Source organism: Ranitomeya variabilis, chromosome 8 (assembly GCF_051348905.1).
Source record: "Ranitomeya variabilis isolate aRanVar5 chromosome 8, aRanVar5.hap1, whole genome shotgun sequence".
In the NCBI taxonomy this organism is placed as follows: domain Eukaryota; kingdom Metazoa; phylum Chordata; class Amphibia; order Anura; family Dendrobatidae; genus Ranitomeya; species Ranitomeya variabilis.
This window is the reverse complement of record NC_135239.1, coordinates 194136417-194158615: the sequence shown is the minus strand read 5'-3', so window position 1 is coordinate 194158615 and position 22199 is coordinate 194136417. Positions and strand designations below refer to the sequence as shown.

At 41.8% G+C, this 22199-nt stretch overlaps 1 protein-coding gene across 2 annotated transcripts in view; it reads right to left on the bottom strand.

Moving 5' to 3' along the window:
- Positions 1-331: 331 nt before the first annotated feature.
- PTPRG (protein tyrosine phosphatase receptor type G) overlaps positions 332-22199 on the bottom strand; it is a 513282-nt gene continuing 491414 nt past the window's right edge. For both annotated transcript variants that reach the window (XM_077278905.1, XM_077278907.1), the window contains 5 exons: positions 16472-16600; positions 8150-8296; positions 7509-7651; positions 2166-2301; positions 332-1289 (listed from right to left, as the gene is read on the bottom strand). In XM_077278905.1, coding sequence (XP_077135020.1) covers positions 1143-1289; positions 2166-2301; positions 7509-7651; positions 8150-8296; positions 16472-16600 — 702 coding nt within the window. In that variant the 3' untranslated portion in view covers positions 332-1142. The remainder of the gene's footprint in view (positions 1290-2165; positions 2302-7508; positions 7652-8149; positions 8297-16471; positions 16601-22199) is intronic.

Sequence of the window (22199 nt, the reverse complement as noted above, 5' to 3'; positions counted from 1 at the left end):
TGGAAGGGCGTAAAGTCATGTGTGCATAAAGCTGCCAAAAGAATATATCTCCAATAGGCTTACTAATGAAAACAGGCGCTGGGGAAGCTGGCAGGTAGGAGGTTTGTTGGGCTCTAATCGCGTGGCCACAGACTACCGATGTGGCCACCCGATAGACCAGGGTCAGGTACATCTTTTTGTTCAACTCTACTATTAAAACATTACTACTCCAATAATCTTATTACCTTTGTCTACTGCTGATAGCACATTTCAACTAGATTTGCCAGTTTTGAAGCAGGACTCCCAAAGTCCCTAGATTTTGCACTACAATAAACACTTAGTAAAACCAAAGTCGAAATTTGATAAAAATAAGTTTATCATATTGAATAATGAATTAAACAGAGTTGTTTCTACAAATGAAAAAAAAAATCAATGGAATTGCTCATTTGGGTTCACAAAAGTAGTAAATACAAATTACAAAGTAGAATTTAAAAATAAAAAATCAAACCTACCCAAATAGCAGATTATAACAAAATGTTGTGTGTGAATAAGACCAAAGTGAACCTAAATCTTACGAGCGATGATGTGAAAGTGGAATGCATGGGACGGTGTCCTGGACATAAGGGCTATACAACATAATAATGTGCTATCAACTTAAATAAGTGTGTGCAAAAAAAGTAAGAGTGGTCACCCCATTTTCAAAATGGCAGTCGTGTAATGGATGACATATTTGAAAATGCAAAATGGGGTCAACAAGGACTTTAAAAACACTTTGAATTATGTATATATATAAAAAAATTCATCAAAAGTCAAGATAAAAGATCATGAGTTGGATCCAGGGAATGTCATCTTGCTGGGCTTTGCTATGTTCTAGGGCGGTATAGGCAGTAACACTGATCATATAGTGCAAACTAGACTGAGTTTTCACTGTGTGAAATGAACAGAGGTGCAAATGCTCAGTAGGATACCATTAAGACATAAAATGGCAAAAATAAATATCAAAACTTTTATCAGTGTAAAAAAGTAATTGGGTTATTGTATAACCTATAGTCTGGCAAATAAAAGGCCTCGATAAGTCCACTTTGTCTTAAGAAGGTCAGAAGTTTTTTTTTGTTTGTTTTTTTTTCTTTAAACAAATGTAGTGCCTTTCTCTGGGGGTCTCTTTAAACGAGAGACTCCATGCTCTGTGAAGGATCCGATTCGTCGCTGATCAAAATGGCTCCATTTTTGTCCAACGCCATGGGACAACTGCCGTTTTCTTTTGTACTGACCAGGCTGAGCATCGCCTTGTAGAGGAACTGGTACTGCTCCTGTGAACAAAAATATTCATATTAACACATCGAGGCTCATGTATGAATATATTTGAACATTTGTGATCATTTGTTTGGATGGGCAGTGATATGGAGCCAGAGGTGTAGCTTGAGGGAGTGCAGGGGTAAACATTTCCAAGGTGGCTCAGGGGGTCACAAAAAAAGGAAATGAATGTTCTATTACAGATGTTTTACCAATTTCTTATCTTTAAAGGGGTTGTCCAGGACTATTTTTTTCTTTTTTTTTTTTTTTTTTTAAACTATGGGCCTAAAACCTAACAGGTGGGTAGATAAAAGAGGCAACTACCTGCCTGTTCTACCTGGCGCCGGTTCGGTGAGGATGCCATCCCGAAGAGGTCACAGACCGCTCCTGCTGGCCATTCATTTGCTCCAAATCAAGAGAAAGGCAGCTTCTTCTTCAGAGCTGCTCTATTGACGTCATGCTAATTGACATCTGGATCCCCACAGTGAGGCAATGGGGAGCTGGCTGTCAATCAGCATGACGCTACATCAACAGAGCAAGAGAGAAGCAGTCGCTCAGTCAATGTGACATCAGCAGAATGTGCTGTATCACCGGCAGGAGCAGTCTCTTCTCTTACTGCCCTGTGCCGGCAGGGATCGGCACCGGACACTGTTAATGCTTAGGTTCATATTAAGGACTTTTTGTTATTTTATTTACTATCTCTTTTACATTTTCTTCTCTTAAAGTCTTGTTGTTGTGTAGTTCAGTTCACCTAAAGTGAGGCTAAACCGCAATAACAGACAGCCCATACGTGAGATTTGTGCTGTTTTTTTTTGTTTGTTTTTTATCTCCACCCCTGGGTAATGAATTTGCACATTTCTTACAAGGACTATTATCTTATAAAAGGCACTTACAATATCTGTGAATACACCAGGTCTCATTAGGTTTATCATTTTGGCCACTTGGTAAACGTCGACTGCATTTTCGTTCTCTAACTGTTGGGACAAAGTGGCGAGTGCACAGAGCGTTCCGGATGAAACAGCGCCAAACCTGAAAAAAACAAGCAAAAAAAACAACAATTTAGGGCTGGTGAAACTCCCAATAACCAGAGTATTGGTCTGAATGTCCAAAGTGTGTCTGGACTCAATTAAGTTTACTTGGGAGCGCTCCTAGAATAAAACATTGGGTATGTTCAACACAATAGTTATTTAGGCGGGTTGCCCTTAAAATGTAGGATTATCTTTAAAATGCATATTACTATTTACATGCTAGTCAGTGTATATAATAAAGAATGATCTGATTGTTGTGGAGCATAGGATAATATCAGACTTCCAAGGGTTCCATAAAACTCAAGACTTGGCCCACCATACGGGAGACAAAAAAACCCACAGAATTTTAACAACATAAGTCACTGAGCTCCCAGATTGTCTGCAGCTCTCTCGACATGACATTATTGTAACAGACACTGGCGGAGTCTCCGCGCTAGGGATGATGAGTAAACCACAGTTTTTGTAAATAATGTTCAGTTGAGACACAGGCTTTATTTTCTGAGACTAGAAAACCCCTTTAAGATGTTCTAATGAAAATTTAGAGTTTTACTTTCACACTGAAGCTTTTCCAACATTTTGTAACTCTCTCCTCCATAGCGAATATTCAGCGCTAATTGTACTTCAGAGAGTTGAATCTTGGAGCGGTTGCCGGAACATCTTATTCTGTGACAAGAATCTGATTATCCAATTAGTCCAGTTGCAAAAGTCCTATAGGAATGTCCACGTCTAATTGACCTTTCCCGACTTGGTTATGCGTCTGCGTCCGGCTTCTGCATTTAATTCGTATCTGTTGTCACGTTTCATATGGAGAAAACTCATAATGAAAAGTAGCGTGCGGTTAATGAGGTCAAGGATGCCTTTAACTTTGCTTAGGCCAGACTGTTAACGACTCCAAAGAGACTCTGAGACTGCAAAGAGTAAGTCTTTCCGCCAGGACACACAACAAACTCGTTACTGGTGATGAGTGAATGTGCTCGGATAAGGTGTTATCGGAGCATGCTCGGGTGCCAACTGTGTGTTCGGCGTGCTTGAAAAAATATGTTCGAGTACCCGCGGCTGCATGTCTAGCGGCTGTTCGACAGCCAAAATACATGCCGAGATTGCCTTACAAACAGGGAATCCCTGCATGTGTTGCTGCTGTCGAACAGAAGCGGGGACGAGACTCAACCATATTATTCGAGCACGCCGAAGACACACTGTTAGCACCACAGCGTGCTCGGATAACGCTTTATTCGAGCACATTCGCTCATCACTACGCGTAACCAATTTGCAAAACTTTTAATAAACGAAGCTTTCAAAGTCATACGCTAAAGCTAAAGGAAGTTTGTTTTTTTTGTTTGTTTTTTTACTGAAAAGGATCACAATTCTAAAGTTTGTGCTACAGCAGAAAGACAGCAACCCTCTTGTGGTTCTGGTAAACCATGCTAAGGACGAGCTAACTACAAATGGACAAACACTTCTATGGCTGGAAACTATCCTACGAATCCCATACCCTCATGCATGTTAGGCAAAATTGAGAATGCATGTTTTTTCAATGGGGAGAGCAAAATAACCCTCTACTAGACACTTCACCAAAACATTGAGTTATAATTTAACATGACCAATTTGGAAGCACCCCTACACATTAGAAGGGTAATACTTAATAGGGGTAGGCAGTGTAAAACCTGCTATGTTTTCTTTAGTATTTATTTTTTTACGGCTAGTTTTTATTTTTTTTATGGCTAGTTGTTGAAAGAACTGGCCACAGCTACAAGACGGCAGTGCTAGCAGGTCTCTTTAACAATATGGTAGTAGTTGTAACTAGTGATGAGCGAGTGTACTCGTTGCTTGGGTTTTCCCGAGCACGCTCGGGTGATCTCAGAGTATTTGTTTGTGTTCAGAGATTTAGTTTTCATCGCTGCAGTTGAATGATTTACAGCTATTAGCCAGCTTGATTACATGTGGGGATTCCCTAGCAACCAGGCAACCCCCACATGTACTCAGCCTGGCTAATAGCTGTAAATCATTCAACTGCAGCCATGAAAACTTAGTGTTCAGAGATTAACAAATACTTGGAGATCACCCGATTGTGCTCAGGAAAACCCAAGCAACGAGTATACTCGCTCAGCACTAGTTGTAACATTTACTGAGTCTTTTTGGGACATTTGTTTGCACATACGTGGAGACTCCTGATCTCTGGCCACCTCTCGGTTCAACTGATTTCTATAGAACAGCTCCTGGAAAACCCTATGTGAGAGAGCGCACATTCAGGCCAGCAACATGACGATGCAGCTGGCCTGAACTGTCAGTCAATCGGAAGTGTCCACCCCTAGCATCTAGAAAATGGAGCTGGCTAGGGAGCAATGCGCTCCTAAAAAATGAAGATGATAGAAGTTCTTTTAAATGGTCAGCCGGCCCCATGGAAATCGGTGGGTTTGGCCAACATAAATTTCTATGACTATGGGCTCACCGGAAGTATGCATATGTGCACTCTGGAAATTCACATAAAGGGGTTGTCCAGGTTTGCACTCTAACTGCTATATATTCATGCCTGTATTATGTGTCAAGCCCACTTTACCATCAATACATTTTTCATTATTTCCATTTAAGGAGAATCTGACACCATATTTTTGAAGTGTAATCTGAAAGCAGCATGATATAGGGGCCAAGACCCTGATTCCAGAGATGTATCACTTACTGGTCTGCATGCTGTCATTGCAATACAATCGCTGTTTTCTTTGCTGCAGAGCTAGCTGTGCTAAAATGCAGAGCACTGTATAACCCCGCCCACATCAATGATTCACAGAAAGCTGCCAATCAGTGGTGAGGGTGGAGTTACGCAGAGCAGTGGACTAGGAGGCATGAGACATGTAGTCCTGAAGTGATAAGCTGTGTTCCTGTTGTAAAAAAGTGTTTTCAGCAGGAGATTATAAGTGATACATTGCTGGAATCAAGGTGTCTGCCACTACATCATGGTGCTCTCAGATTACATAGCAAAAAAACTGAGACAGACTCCCCTTTAAATTATGCAATAAGAAAAGTTTGGGGGAATTTGAAGCTGGGAAAAGTTTAGCTAATAACTTTTTAGGCTTCTTTTTAGAAAAAGAAACGTTCCAGCTCTTCCCCTAGCAGCCTATACTAGATTTGCATTTGTCCAAGTTAAAAACATGACATTTGCATGGAAATGACCCAAATAATTTTAAAGTATCGCAATCTGGCAACATACGGTGGAAAGTTAATGACTTGTAAAAAAAAAAAAAAGATTTTAAGAAGAATCTGATAACCTCAAACTACAAACAAATTAAGGCACAAATCATCAAATTAATACAGCTGCTTCTTGGCATTTCAGGATTCGTATTTCTGAATGTAATTTGTGGATGTAATTATTCCCGGGTTTTTAAATGATTAAATTTATAGCAATTTTTACTTCGAAAGGAAGGGAGGCAAAAAAAAAACTAATTTTCAGCTACATTTCCTTTGGTGATAATTACAAAAAAATAAAAAAAGGACTGTGGTTAATGTGCATTATAGGCACAAGACAGTTACATCTTATGATAAATACGAAGTGAAGACCATTTGCTGAAAAGTTACACAATTATTGTGGATAATGATAAAAAAAAAGCTCTTGGGATAATTAAATTATTTTTTTTTTTTTTTCAACACTTGTAAGTTCTTGATTAACATTAAGAAATAAGTTTAATCAAAATAAAGAATACTACTCATTTCCGGTACAGGATATTGTTCCTAATTGCTGTATTTTTCTATCTGGTATCACGAATATATATCTTTTACAGTTTTTTTGCCTAATTAACAATGAGAAGCAATGACAATAAAAGCACAAAAGAAGCCATACCAGCCCACTATTAACACTATGGCTGTCTCTGATGGACCGGTAATGACGATGTCCTGACCACCAGTCACCTGACGCCAGTGATTGCTTTTCACGGTCAAGCGAGTGGTGGTCAAGACATCATCCCTTCAGTGGAGCTGCAGTGCTGGTGAGCGGTGGATTTCACTGGTTAGAAAAAAAAAAGGGGACCTATCACCAGCTTAAAACTGGACAGTTTTTTGCTCTTTTCTTATTCCCGATCCTTCACCAAATACGATTTTTTTTTCTAAATCCGCCATATGGTTCTATAGATATGGGACCTTTATATTTAGTGCTAATTTGTATGGTCTTTGCTAAGGAGGCGTTGCTTACAGGATAATTGTGCAATGCAACCTTAAGACACGCCCTAGAGGATCCTGTAAACCATACTCCCTTGGTAAAGACCACAACAATTAGCACTGGATTAAAAGGCCCATAACTAACGAACCTAATGGCGTACTCAGGCAAGTAAAATAAGGATGAAAATTCGACATTTTAAACCTGGTGACAACACTAGGTTGGCGCTAATGTTATACATACAAGGAAGGGTGCACAATAGCAAAAATTAAAATTATGGTTTTGCCATCAGGGCTTCGTGTTTATTTCCCACTTCCATAGACGAGTCTTGCACATATTGTCCTCACCCAGTAGAAGAGGGGGTGATATTAACCAGGGCTGGGCCTTCTTGAAGTAAGGATGCCATAGCATGTACATGGTCAGCATGTATGCCTTTGGTTTGAGCGTTCCCATCGGAGGCATGTTTTTGAACATACATATAGAAGTAAATGTCGCAAATAGCATTTCTGTTGTAAAAAATGTGAACCAGTGCCTGATATGATTTTTTGTATTGCCACCTCTATATTGAATGGTGCACTAGACTCCACAATTTCATACATTAAAGATACAGACACCATTGAAACATTAGGGTGCTGGATCTTTTCCAGTGGATATTCCAAATGTATACCACAGATTAAGTGTGATCATGTCCTTCTATATATATAGTGACGACTAGAACTTGCTCTTTTTTTACCTTTATATCCCAACTTTTCCAATTAATCAAAAACATGACTCAGGTTTTATGCGTCCTTCAAACTGCTGGTGCCCACACTAATTATGAGAACCAGACCCCAACAAAATTGGCTGGCGCTAGTCTTTTGTGTGGCCGCCTTTGAATAAAACCCAAACTAGCCATGTAGACTTTGTTCTCCAGCCAGCTGCTAGACCCTTAAGAACCACACATGGATGATAATTGGGATATGCCAAAGTTAAAAACAATATAAAGATATTTTTTTCCAAGTTGGTACCATTAAATGGTTGGAAAAAAAACCACAGCACATCAGTACCAAGTGGTAGATACTTACTCATCATGCACAATGGTAGGCCCATCTCGTGTCAGAGCTTCTTCTTTTATCACATTGATAAGTTCAAAAGCGCTGCTTATTGGGGCATCTGGGTTTGGCCATTTTGGACATTGAAAGTGACGAACCTCCAAAACGTAATCATCCTGCAAAAAGAAAAGGCACCAAAAACACTGAGTACCAAGCCAACTTTCATACTTCTGTAGACCACTAATAGGGCATACCATTTTTACCCTTAAAAAAAACTTGGTCCAGTTTGGGTCCATAAGATTACGGGCAGTCTGTTATAGATATTTATCGCCAACCAAGCAAATACCAGAAAACTAGAGATGAGCGAATTTTTCAATATTCATTTCGGATTACAATTGTCGTATTTGCAATATTCGCCGAGCATAGCCAAACGCCATGGCAGTCAATGGGAGTAAAGATGAGCGAAAATGTTCTGAAACTATCGTGAAACATAAATTCGGCACAAACAGGGCACCGATATGGCATGAATATGGCAAATTCGGATTCGTCAATCGTATTCCGAACATTCGCTCATCTCTACTGAAGACAGCGACTGATTATCATTCTGTGGTTCCATTTTCAAGGTTACCTCCTGAGTAGTGGGAACAAAATAATTCAACGTTTGGTCCGATTACCTGTGTTGCTTCAAGAATAAAGTCGTGGATGATAATTTGCTCCTCGTTAGAGAGACAGAGCCGATCTTTGCTGATCAGGGTCACAGTAAAGGCCTCACAGTTCATAGCTTCTTCACGACTCGGCCAATAAACAAACTCGTCCTCTGTCTGAAAAGAAAATTATATAGATATGACAATGAATTAAAGTGGCACGATTTGCACTAAGGCTACCAGATGTCCAGATGTGAAGCAATGTTTCCATTCCCACCAACAACATGCCATCTGGAGAGTGCAACGTTTCAGACGCTTTGCATGTAAATCATTACATTGTCAGTAATTAGAAGTTTTGCCCTTTTCTCCTAGAAAAAGGAAGAACTTATTTTCTTGTTAAGGCAGCTACCCCCCCCCCCCAACCTCCTTCCCTTTTCCAAATTAGCTTCTGAGTATGCGAAACAAGCTGAATTATTCATTAGGGGTGGAAAACAAGATCATACTCCTTGACCGATGACATTAAAAAGTACATCTGACAGATGTTCTGTTTCCAAGCTATTTAGTGTTCATTAAATACATTTAAGAAACACAAGATGGAGTTAACCCATCACAGAGGACACTAGGAGTAAAAAACTATTCACAGACAGAGAAAAAAAAAGAAAATGTAGATTTTTATTTACCTCAAAACCACATAAACCAAGAATTGCCAAAGGGAAAGTGTCACCAAATTTCTTTTATCAAAATGATGGCTACTTCCTTTTGTGTAAGTCTATTAGAATCCTATTGATCCATTCCTTACAGTTCTATAACCCATGATTCCTGGAAAAATTAACAGTATACCTCACTCTTCCTAAAAGTCATTCCCTGGTACTCAGTGTCCATCAGTCTGACGGACTTGGTTAGTAGAAAGCACTGAGGTTGGTCCATATCCGCCAAAAGCAGATGGTTAACAGGCTCCACGGTTGGTCTGTACCAATTCATCTGCACTGTGAGAGCTCATCAACCCGGGAGCGTGATGTACAAGGTTAATTTCTCCAGATATCCTGGGCTACGGTGCTATAATTAAGTGGCACAGAAGGTGGTGGCAACAGTTTAGATCCAGAAAACTTGGTTGCCTTTAACACATTTCTGTATTTTTTTTTCTTGTTTTTGGGGGTTCCTGGACTAAAATGTTATTTACTGCACTAAATAATACCCTTTCTAAAAAGAGGGTAGACTTTTTTTTTTTTGCTGTGTGCGCCCTTATCGTCTACCTATTGGGAATGTGAAAGTACCAAATGATGCCTCCCGTAATTATAGAAGGATGCTACATGAGGAAAGTTCTCAGGTATACACTTGAATAAACCTGAACAGTTAAGGGTTTTTGAGGGGGTTAAGAGCTTTTTTTATTTTCTTCAAAATGCCAATATGACTTAACACAATTGCGAACCGCTCTCGTACATACGTTGCTTTTTTTTCTGCATCACTTCCAGAAAATAACCCTAAAAAGTGCAAGTGCATGTTCTCTAGTTACCACCCTCTTGGATACTGTAAACTGACAGGTTTCACTTTGGATGCAGATGAAGCCCAGTTGAAGGTGCCATTTAACAAGGGTAGGGGCTACAAATTTATAGGATAGGCGATAAATGTCTGATGTGTAGGGAAGGTTCCCCCGCTCAGTAGGACAAAGATTCCCTAGCCCAGATTCTTATCTGCCATCGCAAATGAATGGAGTGTTAAGGCTGCTCACCAGATCTAGTTATGGCATTGACAGAGATAGTAGAGTACAGCACTCAACTGCATATCAAAGAGGAAAAAAAAAGCTTGGACTCCTATACTCATTATTGGCAGAACTTTCGTCGAATGTAAATTCCAGATCATGAGGTGTTGTTCTTGAATCTTGGTTTAGAGTTGACTTTGGCACGTGTACGTGTACAGGGAGTGCGGTGATGTAGAACTTCCCTTACTAGCGGCAGATACATACGCACTAATATGCTCTTCAAAAGTAAGCAATAAAGCGTTAGCTCACCCAAAAGTGCAACATGCCAACATCAACGATATATCGAGGAATCCCAAATGTGAACAAATACTGGGGAACCAAGACTGCATGATGAGAGGGTAACTCCAGAATAAATGCACCACCTTGGTCATGGATTTCACGGAAATGGATGATGTGTTTCGAATTATGCACGTTTTGTAACATGACATTTAAAAAGAATATATCATTTAAAAGAATGCCAAGAGTTTTGATTTTGGGAGGTCCTCACTGATTGCTAAATTGAAGGAGGAGAAGATCTCATCTGAAACAGAAGACAGGCTCACAAGAAAGTCCATGGAGTCAGTCTTCAGCCTCCGCATAGTAGCTCTGCCTTGATTTGTGTTGTACCGGGTGGCTTGAGACAGATGAAATAAAGTAGTAGTTCTCAGCAAAGCAAACTTTTATTGAGACAATCTTTAGTGTTGGAGGAGAGCTTCTCTTCCATTTTAATAAGAAGGTTTCAGCCCCAAGGTGTCAACATTTTTGACATGTCTCTTACTTTTTGAAATGAGTGGTGATTAGCTGTTCACATTTAGCCGAGTTGGTGGAAGTGGCTGAAGGTGAAATTATACGATTCTATACTCACTATATAATTTTACTACTCATTCTTTTGTGTTTATTACCACTCTATACAATGATTACAACAGCTGCTTTCTTTTATTATTGGAGACAAACATTTAGAAAAAGTAAGTATTCCATGCCACAAATAAACCGTTTTTTTGTGAAAACGGGGTTAATTTGGTCTTCAAGGATTAACCATAAACCTACAGTGGAGATCTGATCCCCGGTGCTCAGGATGGAGGCTTTCTGTATTTCACACCCTGAGAGTATTTAGTCGGCATCAGTGATTTTTACCTCCTTTACGGAATGAGCCGGTCGGTGTAAGAGCACGAATTGCTATTGAGTTGAGTTAATCTAGAACAATCGTCCAAGTGATTTCACATTAATGTCGGTAATGTCGTCTCCCCATATTCCTATTAAAAGGTCATCTGCTCGTACTCTAAGCAAGACTCCATTGAACACCTATTACACGCACTTAATTGCAGTTCATGACTAGAAGACGCTTGTAATGCTCACTGTGGGGCACTAAGAACATTTTATGCAGGGTTTAATTTCGGTTAAATAGACCTACACATGGAAAGTGTCTCTCTCTGATATTCTACGTTTTATGCACCTCCAGCTTACACCTGCTAAACGCCCAAGTGCTTCTTCTAACCATAAATTTCTAAAAGGGATTGGGTCCTCAAAATTAGGAAAATGAAAAATTCGACTTATTTTTCTTTTTCTTTTTGTCTCTTTCTGTGCATATTAGTGACCACCATCTTCCCGGAAATTTAACCGCAGTATGATTTACAGTAGCCACATGGACCATAGGACACAATAGAAGGGAGATATTGATTGACTTTTAAGGAAGTGTCTTGTGGGAATGCTCTGTGGTCTGTGCAGAGGTCACTGTGCAGAGAGGGGGAGGAGGTGAGCTGTGACCATCACTTGTATAGTCTATATATAAGTTTTACTCTTTGTAATCCTGTCTGTGATGATGCAAGGACTACTGAAAAGTCATGTCTACAGAACCTATTATGTGTCTCCGTAGTAGGGGAAAGCGACGAGATTTCAGTGTATGTATACCGTATATAAAATTTTTACTTATTTGGTGACACGGAAAATGGAAAGCAAAAGTCAAAGCTTGATAAATATGGAACACAGAAACTTGATTTAAGAAGCAGGTTATCTACAAAAGATACTTTCCGATAAAGAAATGCTGTATAATGATGCCAAACAGGGGGCTGTGTAATCTATTCAATGAGACTGCGCAATATTTAGCCCTAAGTAATAAAGTCCACCTTGGTAAGGATAAACACATGGTATGCATTATTAAATCCTTATGCTAAAACTAAGGATTAGACGTCAACATTTGTCTTGGGCAGTGCCATTGTAGCAATACACAACTTTGGTTAATTCAAGGAAAAGCGTGCTCCGTAATTGTAATACGCCCTAAAAAGCATCTGAAAGGGAATTGTCCAACACAGACAACATTATTCATAAAAACTAGGTAATGTCAGTGCTGTTAAAGAGGCAGTCAGACAATTTTCTCTGATTTAGGCTAAAGGAATACGCACTTGTGTACATCGATCATTTTGATAGGGTTCCAAGAAAGCAAAAAACAAACAACAAAACTCTCACTTCACTTAAATGTGACCAATATATATTTTTTTAATATAATTAAATCATATTTTTAAAATTTAAATAATACAAACTTGGCTAGAGTTTATAGGAAGCCTCCCCCCAACTTTGTACAATATTTGTAGGACTTGGATTTCTAAGCTCACCAGCATTAATTTACCTATACATTTCCTGCAAGCAGCTCACTACTAGTGATGAGCGATCGTGCTCTGATAAGGCGTTTTCTGAGCATGTTCGGGTGCTAAATGAGTGTCTTCAGCGTGCTCGAAAAATATGTTCAGGTCCTCGCGGCTGTTCGACAGCGGCAACACATGCAGGGATTGCCTAATAGCCGCGAGACATGGAGCTGTGGGGACTCGAACATATTATTCGAGCACATCAAAGAGACTCTTAGCACACGGCCATGTTCCGATAACCTCTTACCCCAGCACGTTCACCTCATCACTACATCAAATTCATCTACCGTCTTTCAGTCGTACCGATATGACACAAAACTGATAGGTTCCCTCGTGGCAGGTTTACATTGATTATTACCAATCCCTTTATGAATCTATGCACAGAACATGTCCCCCAAGGGCCTGTTGAAACTCATCTTGGCCGATCAAAGAATACAAGGGAAAAAGAAAATCTTAAATATTAGGAAAGTTCACAAAAATAAATGACAGGCTCAATCTCTTATTACTGCTGCGGTGAGGCGACTAGACCCTACTTCATCAGGGAAGCCCCAACTTTTCTCCCACGGTTTCCACCTCTAGTAAGAGAGCAGCGATCAAGACAATTGTATATGTATCGTAGTATTGGAAAGCGTTCTGACTCTACATATTGTTCTATGTCCATCGCTCGCATTCAATTTCTTTGTTCTAGAGAAATAACATTTCGCTTTCCGTGGTTTTTCCGCCTTTGGTAAAATGAGATTTTATTGCTTTAAAATTGTGCTTAAATTCTTTATCCAGGAAAAATGATTTTCCCTTCTTCCTGTGGAGGAACGAGAAGCGTTCCCCTCTGGTCATAAAATAACACACCTTGAAATGTGCATGTTTTCAGGCTCCTCACAACAGGAGACAGCATGGATAAATTAAAGCTCCGAATCTGGAAAATTGTCATGTTCTGCCGATTAGACCATCTGAGCTGTGATATTCTGAGGAAGAAACTTCCGAACTGATCGGTGTTTAGGACTAATGTTCTCGGCCTTTAGATTATAAGACGCGGCTGGCATACTTGCAAACTGTCTCAATTTGGCCTGGACAGTGCCACGAACTGGACAACCTGTCCATGGGTTGAGTTCCACTACTTCTAATACCCCACACAAAGTGGACATGCATGACTATTTTTTGTGGAACAAAGTAACCATGTTTTTTTTTTTTTTATTCTGTTAAACACCTTTAAAATGTAAATTCATAAATGTAAAATAGTCAGACATAGAAGGATAATTGGCCATTTCCTTTACCCCCCTGTGGTTATTGGACATTAAAAAACATAATTACTAGAAAAAGCGAGTCTAATTTGGATTTTTCGCTCTCTTGCTTGCCATGATCCAAGAAACTTGGAAGCCTGGGACTGTGGTAAAGCAGCCAACATCCATTAGGCTCTTGGCTCATCGTGCCACGGGTATAGTAAATGCACACATGTAAGTGGCATCCAAGATACAGAGGTGATTCCTGTGACATTTACACAAAGGAAAAAACATTGTTCTCAACATTTGTTGCCATCTCTCAATTTCAACAGAATTTAGCAAAATTCTAGTGGTCTTGGTCTCCTTTGGTCATTCTGTTGAGGTTTTAGTCGCCTGGATTTCATAGACTCTTCAAAACTAAAATCGGCCTAGATGGGATACATACACCCACAGATCAAGGCGTAAATCGGCGATAAAGCAGCGGAAAAGAACTTTTACCAATTGGGCATAAGATGTAATGAAGTCTTATTACTGATAAGTATATTAATGTTTAACCTTTGTCCATTTTAAAGGGAGTCTATCAGAACTGATTAAACCAAGAACAGGCCCTCCGTGCATCACCGGTATGGCCAAGCAGTTCAGTGCATTTTCCCAACCACATAATTTCCATCCCCACCATCGTCTTCCTTGACTGATAGCTCTGACGTCACAGCAAGCAGAGGTAGATGGAAAACAAGTAGTTGGAAAGGTGCACTCAACTGCTCGTCCACACCAAGGGTGTATCATAGAGCACCTGTTCTGGTGTGAACACTCCTTTTGTGCTGAACGACGCCTTTTAAAGGGTTTGCCAAAAGACAGGTATTCATGGCAAAGGGTTTGCCATTAATGTCCGACCATGGAGATACAACAATGTCCTACAATCTCTAAAACAAAGTTATGTCAGTTCTTTTTGTTTAACTTTCTTTGGAGGTTTTAGGATTGGCTATGTAAGGTGACCATCATACTATGTAACTGTCTGCCAAACTTGCCGATTTTGGTAAGACTGGGCAACCATCCATTGTGAATGAGGGTCCCATGATGACACTTGGAAATGTCCAATCGATTTCATCATGTCCAATGGGGGTGTGTTGAAGGAATAGCATTTGACCAGCTTTTGGCTAAACAATATGGTTAGCTTTAGAGACTATTGCTAGCCAAATTCAAAAGTTCACCAAGGTCTACACTTAACCAATGAATAAAATAGCATAAAAACAATCTCGCTTTGTGCTTGCTTGACTTTTTTTTGTCCCCAAAATATCCCTTTCATAGGGTGAATTTAAATGTAAGAAAATAATATACCGAATTCTTACCCAAGTCTGCATCCTCTGATATCTTCTGTCTTGGGTTCGGTTCCATTAATAAAGGACACAGACAAGCTGCGCAGTGTGGATAAGACCAGTATAAACCCCTTATACCACTGAAAACTATGCTGGTTATAATGCCATTATTGACTCTCAGGACGCTTGATGTGTGAAGATGTAGTTTTTATTTTTTTTCTAAATGCTTTCTGCAGCTGACAGCCAAATTCCCAGCTTGTCCTAATGATGACAGCCTCTGCCACATAAATTACCGGGAGTCTATTTATTGCAGCGCTAACTTAATGTTGCTGTAATTTACTGTAGTAAATTGTGTCTACCTGTCGTATTACTAAATTTGCATTGGCTGCGGACAAAGGAAATCTCATTTGGAACAATTAAAGATAAATAAGCAGATGCGGTCTGTCCTTATAACCTGCCCGTCAACTGCCTCTTGGCAAAGAAGGAACAGCAAGTATGTACATAAAGGTTAATCATTACAGCGGTATATGGTCTCCGCTCGGCCACTTCAAATAAAAGCCGTTCTTACTATATAACAACTGGCGAGGAGATACAATTATAAGGAGGCAAATGGATCGGAATAATGAATAGTTTCCCGCAATATTTGTACGCAGTCAGGTCAAATATTACGAGAACGAGATAAGAAAATACAGGTGTAATTCAATGTCTGCCATAATATAAAATAAAACATCTAGGGGCAGATACAGTATACTAAGACAGGCATTTCATACATCAGTCTTATAAGAAAAAAAAAAAAGATTATTGAACTAGATTGCACCAAAGGTGCTAATGCAGTTTGGGTTGTCCTAAAGTCAGAAAATAAAATCAATGCTTGGTTGTAGCCGGTCCAGATTTTCACCAAAATTTGTGTCAATTTTTTGATATGAACAGGAAAAGTATTGTGCAGAGAAAATGCCAAAAGGGCCAGGTCCCCTTCGTTCTCATGGTCATCGTGGGTTCTTGCTTTAGACCTAATACTTAGCAAGTGACAACACACCTTAGCAATTAGATTAAGCCATGAAGAAAAGTTGTGACAGTTCACCTTTCCAGGGATCAAATAGCTGTCAGAAATATGGACCTCCAATGATGCATGGAGACTCAAGGACAAGGCCATGACTAAGGGTGCGTTCACCCGAAACGTGTCGATATACTGTTGCTGACTAACACCTCTATGGTATATTTTTTATCTGACTAAAGTTTGGGATTTTTAAGGAGCATCCTATCCGATGCTGAATTTAACCCCTTTGACGGCCCTGATGAGCGTTTTAGAATACAGTTGACCACTTTTCCAGCCACATGGTCCACTATTTCTAGTACTGTCCTGAAACACCTTTTACCTTAATTACATTAATGTCACTTGTGAATAGAAAATGATATAAAACAGATAGTAAGTGTGTCCTTACCAGACTCTGGCTGTCCGGTAACATGACTATAATCTGAGCATTATGATCCCAAATCATCCTCCAGAAATCTTTAGTTGTATGCGGCATGGGGTGCTGGGTGATGATGAACTCGTTGCTTCGTAAGTAGCCCTGGAAGTAAACAGCAAATTATTAAAATACAATAATTGTGATTTTATTAGTGGCAAGTGCTAGATACATTTGTGATGATATTTGGCTCCAAAAAGGTGTGATTTCCAAAATGTGTCCATTTTGCAAGCAAATCCCAAGTTAATGAGTCAGCCCTTATCTCACCCCCCCTTCCACCCCAATAAATGCTCCTTTGGTAAAAAGAACATGGCTCTCTGGAGACCTGTACAATACAAAGTCAACCTATTGTTTTAAATTAGAAATGTGTAATCCTTTATTTCTCCTGTGGTGGCGCTAAACACTAAGGTTCCCAGGTAGATTAAATGTGATCACTGGGGTCTTGGCCACAAGATACATGCCAAGCCTTTTCATTATGGAGCCAATTTTTAGCAAAAGTCTTGACAATGGTCATGAACTACCTGTTAAATTAGAAGGTGGTTATGGTTCTCAAAGCCCCGCAAACTCACTTGTTCTGGTCGTATTACCTGTAGCGGCTGGCTTCCCCACCAGCTAAAAAACACCTGTTAACCGACCTGGCATTTTTCATAAACCTCTAACCATGGGCTCCTATTAGGGGAACTCTCGTGTTCAAGGCTACCTTCCACAACCTAGCAGACTTCACCTAAAGATCCCAAACCTTACAGGCATCCCCCAAACCATCCAATCCACCACCAGCCACAAAAAACAACTTTAACCCCTTAGTGACAGAGCCAATTTGGTACTTAATGACCGAGCCAATTTTTACAATTCTGACCAGTGTCACTTTAAGGCTACTTTCACACTAGCGTTAACTGCAATACGTCGCAAATGCTTCGTTTTGCCGAAACTACGCATCCAGCAAAAGTTCTTGCTGGATACGTTTTTTATTCGGACTCCCATGACAGCACTACGAGAGAGGGGATCCGCCCTTCAGGAACAGGAAACCTACAGAGATACAAAAGGGCGGCACCTCTCCCTATGCATCAGTTGGTTTCCTGTTCCTGGAGGGACAGGATCCTACAGATGAAAATCTCCGTAGTGGATCCCAGGCCGGCCGGCCGAATCTGGTAGCGGGGGGGTCTCCTACCTCGGCCGGTGCGGATGTCCCTGGAGGCGCCACGGTGGTCCTGGCTGGACTGCACGTCGGTGGCGTATGGCAGCAGGGAGCAGGGTCCGGAGGATTGCCTGATCTCCATTCTATGCCGGCGTTGGTAAGTATATCCCCCCCTTGGTTCTTGCAGCGATGCGGTGCGGCGGTGGAGTGGGGTAGCGGTGACGGGAGAGCGGCGCCGACCGGAGCGCTGTCGCACATCTCCGGCGTCCTGCACCGCTCTCAGGAGCGTTTCCGGAGTGCTGTGACGCCGGGGGCGGAGTCGGCAGGCGCTTCCGGGTTACTGGATGGCTGCGCATGCGCAGTCTATCCAAGATGGCGGCGCCCATCGATCCTGGACACCGGATTCCCCACTAACTACCGCTGACCTCCCAGCTGCGGTCTGGTAAGCAGAAACCAATGGGATGACGCCAGGCAGCCTGCTGACCGGAACCCAGGGGGATTTAAGCAGGTGTCGGACTTAGAGCCCTGCTTTTGGTCACACTTCCATCATGGAGAGTGATGGTGAGCAGCCTCAGCTACTGGAGGTGCGACAGAAGCCCTTGGAGAAGGAGCATGTCAGAAGTGACCAGTCCAGCCGCAAAAGCTCGTCCAAGCAGGGATCGAGAGCGTCGACTGGGAAAGAACCCCCTCGTGTTCCGGGGAAGAAAAGTGCAAAGACGAAACATAAGGAGTGCGCCCTATGTGGAATCCCCTTACCAGATTCTTATCCCAAAAAGTTATGTGCCCCCTGTATACAGCAGACGGTGAGGTCTACAGGTGTGGTAGGGGTTAAGGGACATCAGGTCGGATAGATGGTATCACCTTATTGTCCTCCCCTTGGTAGCGGAAGAATCTGCAACTACGGCTAACTTAAAAGAGATGATCCGTCTGGAAGTAAGGGAATCCCTGCGGTCTCTATCCCAGGCGGGAAGTTCAAAACCTAGAACTCCCTTAATCTCTGAGTCTTCGGAGGAAGAAAGAGAGGAAGGTTCCTATGGCTCTATTCCCTCTTCCTCGTCATCGGAAGAGGACTCTGGCCGTTTTTGTCTGCCGCTGGACCGAGTTGATAAACTAGTTAAATCGGTCAGGGGTACGATGGGCCTGGAAGAGCCAAGAACTCAACCTTCCAGGCAGGAATTAATGTTCAGCGGATTAGACCATAAGAAACGCAGATCTTTTCCGGTGATAGATAAAGTTCAAGAGTTAATTCTCCGAGAGTGGAAGAAACCGGAGAAAAAAGGCTCGTTACCACCAGCTTTAAAACGCAGGTATCCCTTTGAGGATGCAGCGGTTGATACCTGGGACAAGGCCCCTAAGCTAGATGCTGCGGTGGCAAAAGCGTCCAAAAAAGCCGCATTACCCTTTGAGGATATGGGGTCCCTTAAAGATCCGCTTGATAGGAAGGCAGACACCTTTCTTAAAGGTACCTGGGAGATGGCGGCTGGATCTCTGAGACCAGCGGTGGCCGCAACGTGTACAGGAAGATCCTTAATGGTCTGGCTGAATCAGCTGGAGTCACAACTTAAGGAAGGTGCGTCCAGGAATACAATCCTGAATGCGCTCCCAGTAATTCAAGATGCTGCGGCCTTCCTGTCGGACGCTTCATTGGATTCTGTCAAGATGGCGGCCAGAGCAGCAGGTCTTTCCAACGCGGCTCGTAGAGCCTTATGGTTAAAATGTTGGTCCGGTGACATCCAATCAAGATCCAAGCTCTGCGCTATCCCATGTAAAGGGGAATATCTCTTCGGACCAACTCTGGATGACTTGCTTGAAAAAGCAGGTGATGATAAGAAGAAGTTCCCTAATCTGGCATCAGCATCTTACCGTCGCCCCTTCAACAGAAGGAGGTTTGGTCGCGGAAGGAAACGCGCGTCCTCACCCTCGAGAGATAATTTCAGATGGGAGGATAGACGCAAGAGAGGTACGGGCTATATGTTCCGCCGTTCCTCAAAAGAACGTAAAAAGTCAGACCAATGACTAGCAATCCCTGTGGGAGGGAGATTGGCAGCCTTCTCTTCCGCATGGTCTGACATCACTAATAGTGACTGGGTCCGAGGCATTGTATCAGACGGCCTGAGACTGGAGTTTGACCATTGGCCTCGGGATAAGTTCAAATTAACCCCCTTACGTTCCTCCTCTATTGAACAAACGGCTTTGGAAGCTGAAGTCACCAATTTATGTCTTAAAAAGGTGCTGATTGAGATCCCAGATTCAGAAAGAGGAAGAGGGTTCTACTCTCCTCTATTTCTGATTCAAAAACCAGATAAGTCATTTAGGACCATCATTAATCTTAAATCTCTTAATGAATTCCTGGTTAATAAAACCTTCAAAATGGAGTCTATCAGTACTACAATAAAGATGTTGTTCAAACACTGCTTTATGGTAGTTGTAGATCTTAAGGACGCATACTATCATGTTCCTATCCATGAGAACTTCCAGAGGTTCCTGAGGGTGGCGGTGTCTATAGAGGGAATTGTTCGTCATTTTCAATATCGAGCCCTTCCCTTCGGCATTTCTGCAGCTCCTAGGGTATTTACCAAGGTAGTCGCTGAGGTTATGGCATATTTGCGAGAATCCGATATCCTCATAATACCTTATCTGGATGATTTCCTTATTGTGGGGAATTCAGCAGATCATTGCCTTTCGCAAGCAATGACAGCCATAGCCAAACTAGAACATCTGGGCTGGATTATAAATTATGACAAATCCCGTTTACAGCCCCTAAAAATTCAGAGATTCCTCGGACTGTTATTAAATTCAGAGACCCAACAATGCTGTTTGCCGCCTGATAAATTACTCCACATTCAACAACAGGTGTTGAAGGCGATTAATAAACCATCCATGACCCTTAGACAGGCTATGTCACTGTTAGGATCCCTAACTTCGTGCATTCCTGCCGTCCGTTGGGCCCAATTCCATACCAGACCTTTACAGTTTGAGGTTCTGGACAATGATAGAGCCTTACAGGGGTCCTTGCAGGGTCAGGTGACGTTAAGTCCAGTAGTACTTACATCTCTCAGATGGTGGCTAGTAGAAGGCAATCTGTCGGCAGGAGTTCCCTGGGTGACACATGTGACTCGTGTAATAACAACTGACGCCAGCCCTACGGGATGGGGGGCGCACATGGGTGACATCGTAGTTCAAGGGCTATGGGACCCTCAAACATCAGCTTCCTCCAATCAGAGAGAGTTAATGGCTATTGAGCTAGCAGTTAAAAAACTCGTGTATCTACAGGGTCACCATGTCAAGATCCTCTCCGACAACCAGGTGGCAGTAGCCTACGTAAACCACCAGGGTGGAACACACTCCGAATCTCTGATGGAAGTAGCAGACCGCCTTCTCCAGACAGCAGAGAGCAATTTACTATCTTTAACTGCTCTACATTTAAAAGGGAAAGAAAACATAAAAGCGGACTTTCTAAGCCGCAACACGTTAAAACAAGGGGAATGGTCCCTGAACAGAGACATCTTCGGTCAGATTGTCCACATGTGGGGTCATCCAGACGTGGACCTGTTTGCCACCAGGGACAACAGAAAAACAAAAAAATTCTGTTCTCTGAATCCCAGGGAGAATCCGTTGGCAGTGGACGCCTTCCTGATCAAATGGGACTTCCGTTTGGCTTATGCGTTTCCCCCGCTGGGCCTATTACCTCTTGTGGTCAGGAAAATAAGGGAGGACCGAGCAAGGGTCATACTGGTCGCCCCTTTCTGGCCCAAGAGAGCTTGGTTCGCGTGGCTCAGGACCATGTCGGTGGAAGACCCCTGGGTACTTCCGGACATTCCCAATTTACTCCATCAAGGTCCGATCACCCATCCGCAGGTGAAGGGGCTCCATTTGACGGCATGGTGTTTGAGAGGTCATTATTAAAAAACAGAGGTTTTTCCCCAAACTTAATTGATACCCTTATGAAGAGTAGAAAAAATATAACAACAAAGATCTACTCTAGAACCTGGAGGAAGTTCTTGGCCTCTTCAGATTTCAGAATTGAAGAAGGGTTACCAATTAACCAAATTTTAGAATTCCTGCAGAAAGGGTTAGAGCTAAACCTATCCACAAGTACACTAAAAGTACAAGTCTCAGCCCTGGGGGCCCTGTTTTCTTGTAACGTTGCTAATAACTATTGGGTATCAAGGTTTATAAAAGCTTCTAGTAGAGCTAGACCTATACACAAGAACAGGTCGGTACCTTGGGATCTCAACCTAGTCCTGTCAGCCTTGACTAGAGAACCGTTTGAGCCCTTACATTCTGCTTCAATTAAATTATTGTCCCTCAAGACAGCGTTCTTGGTAGCGATAACATCTGCTCGTAGAGTAGGGGACATTCAAGCGCTCTCTAGACTCTCCCCATATACAGAGTTTTTACAGGACAGAGTAGTCCTAAAACCGGACCCCGCCTATTTGCCAAAAGTCGCCTCACATTTTCACAGATCACAGGAGATAGTGTTACCATCATTTCTCCCTAACCCCTCTAACGCCAAAGAAGAACTACTCCATACATTAGATGTTAGGAGATGCCTGTTAGAATACATCA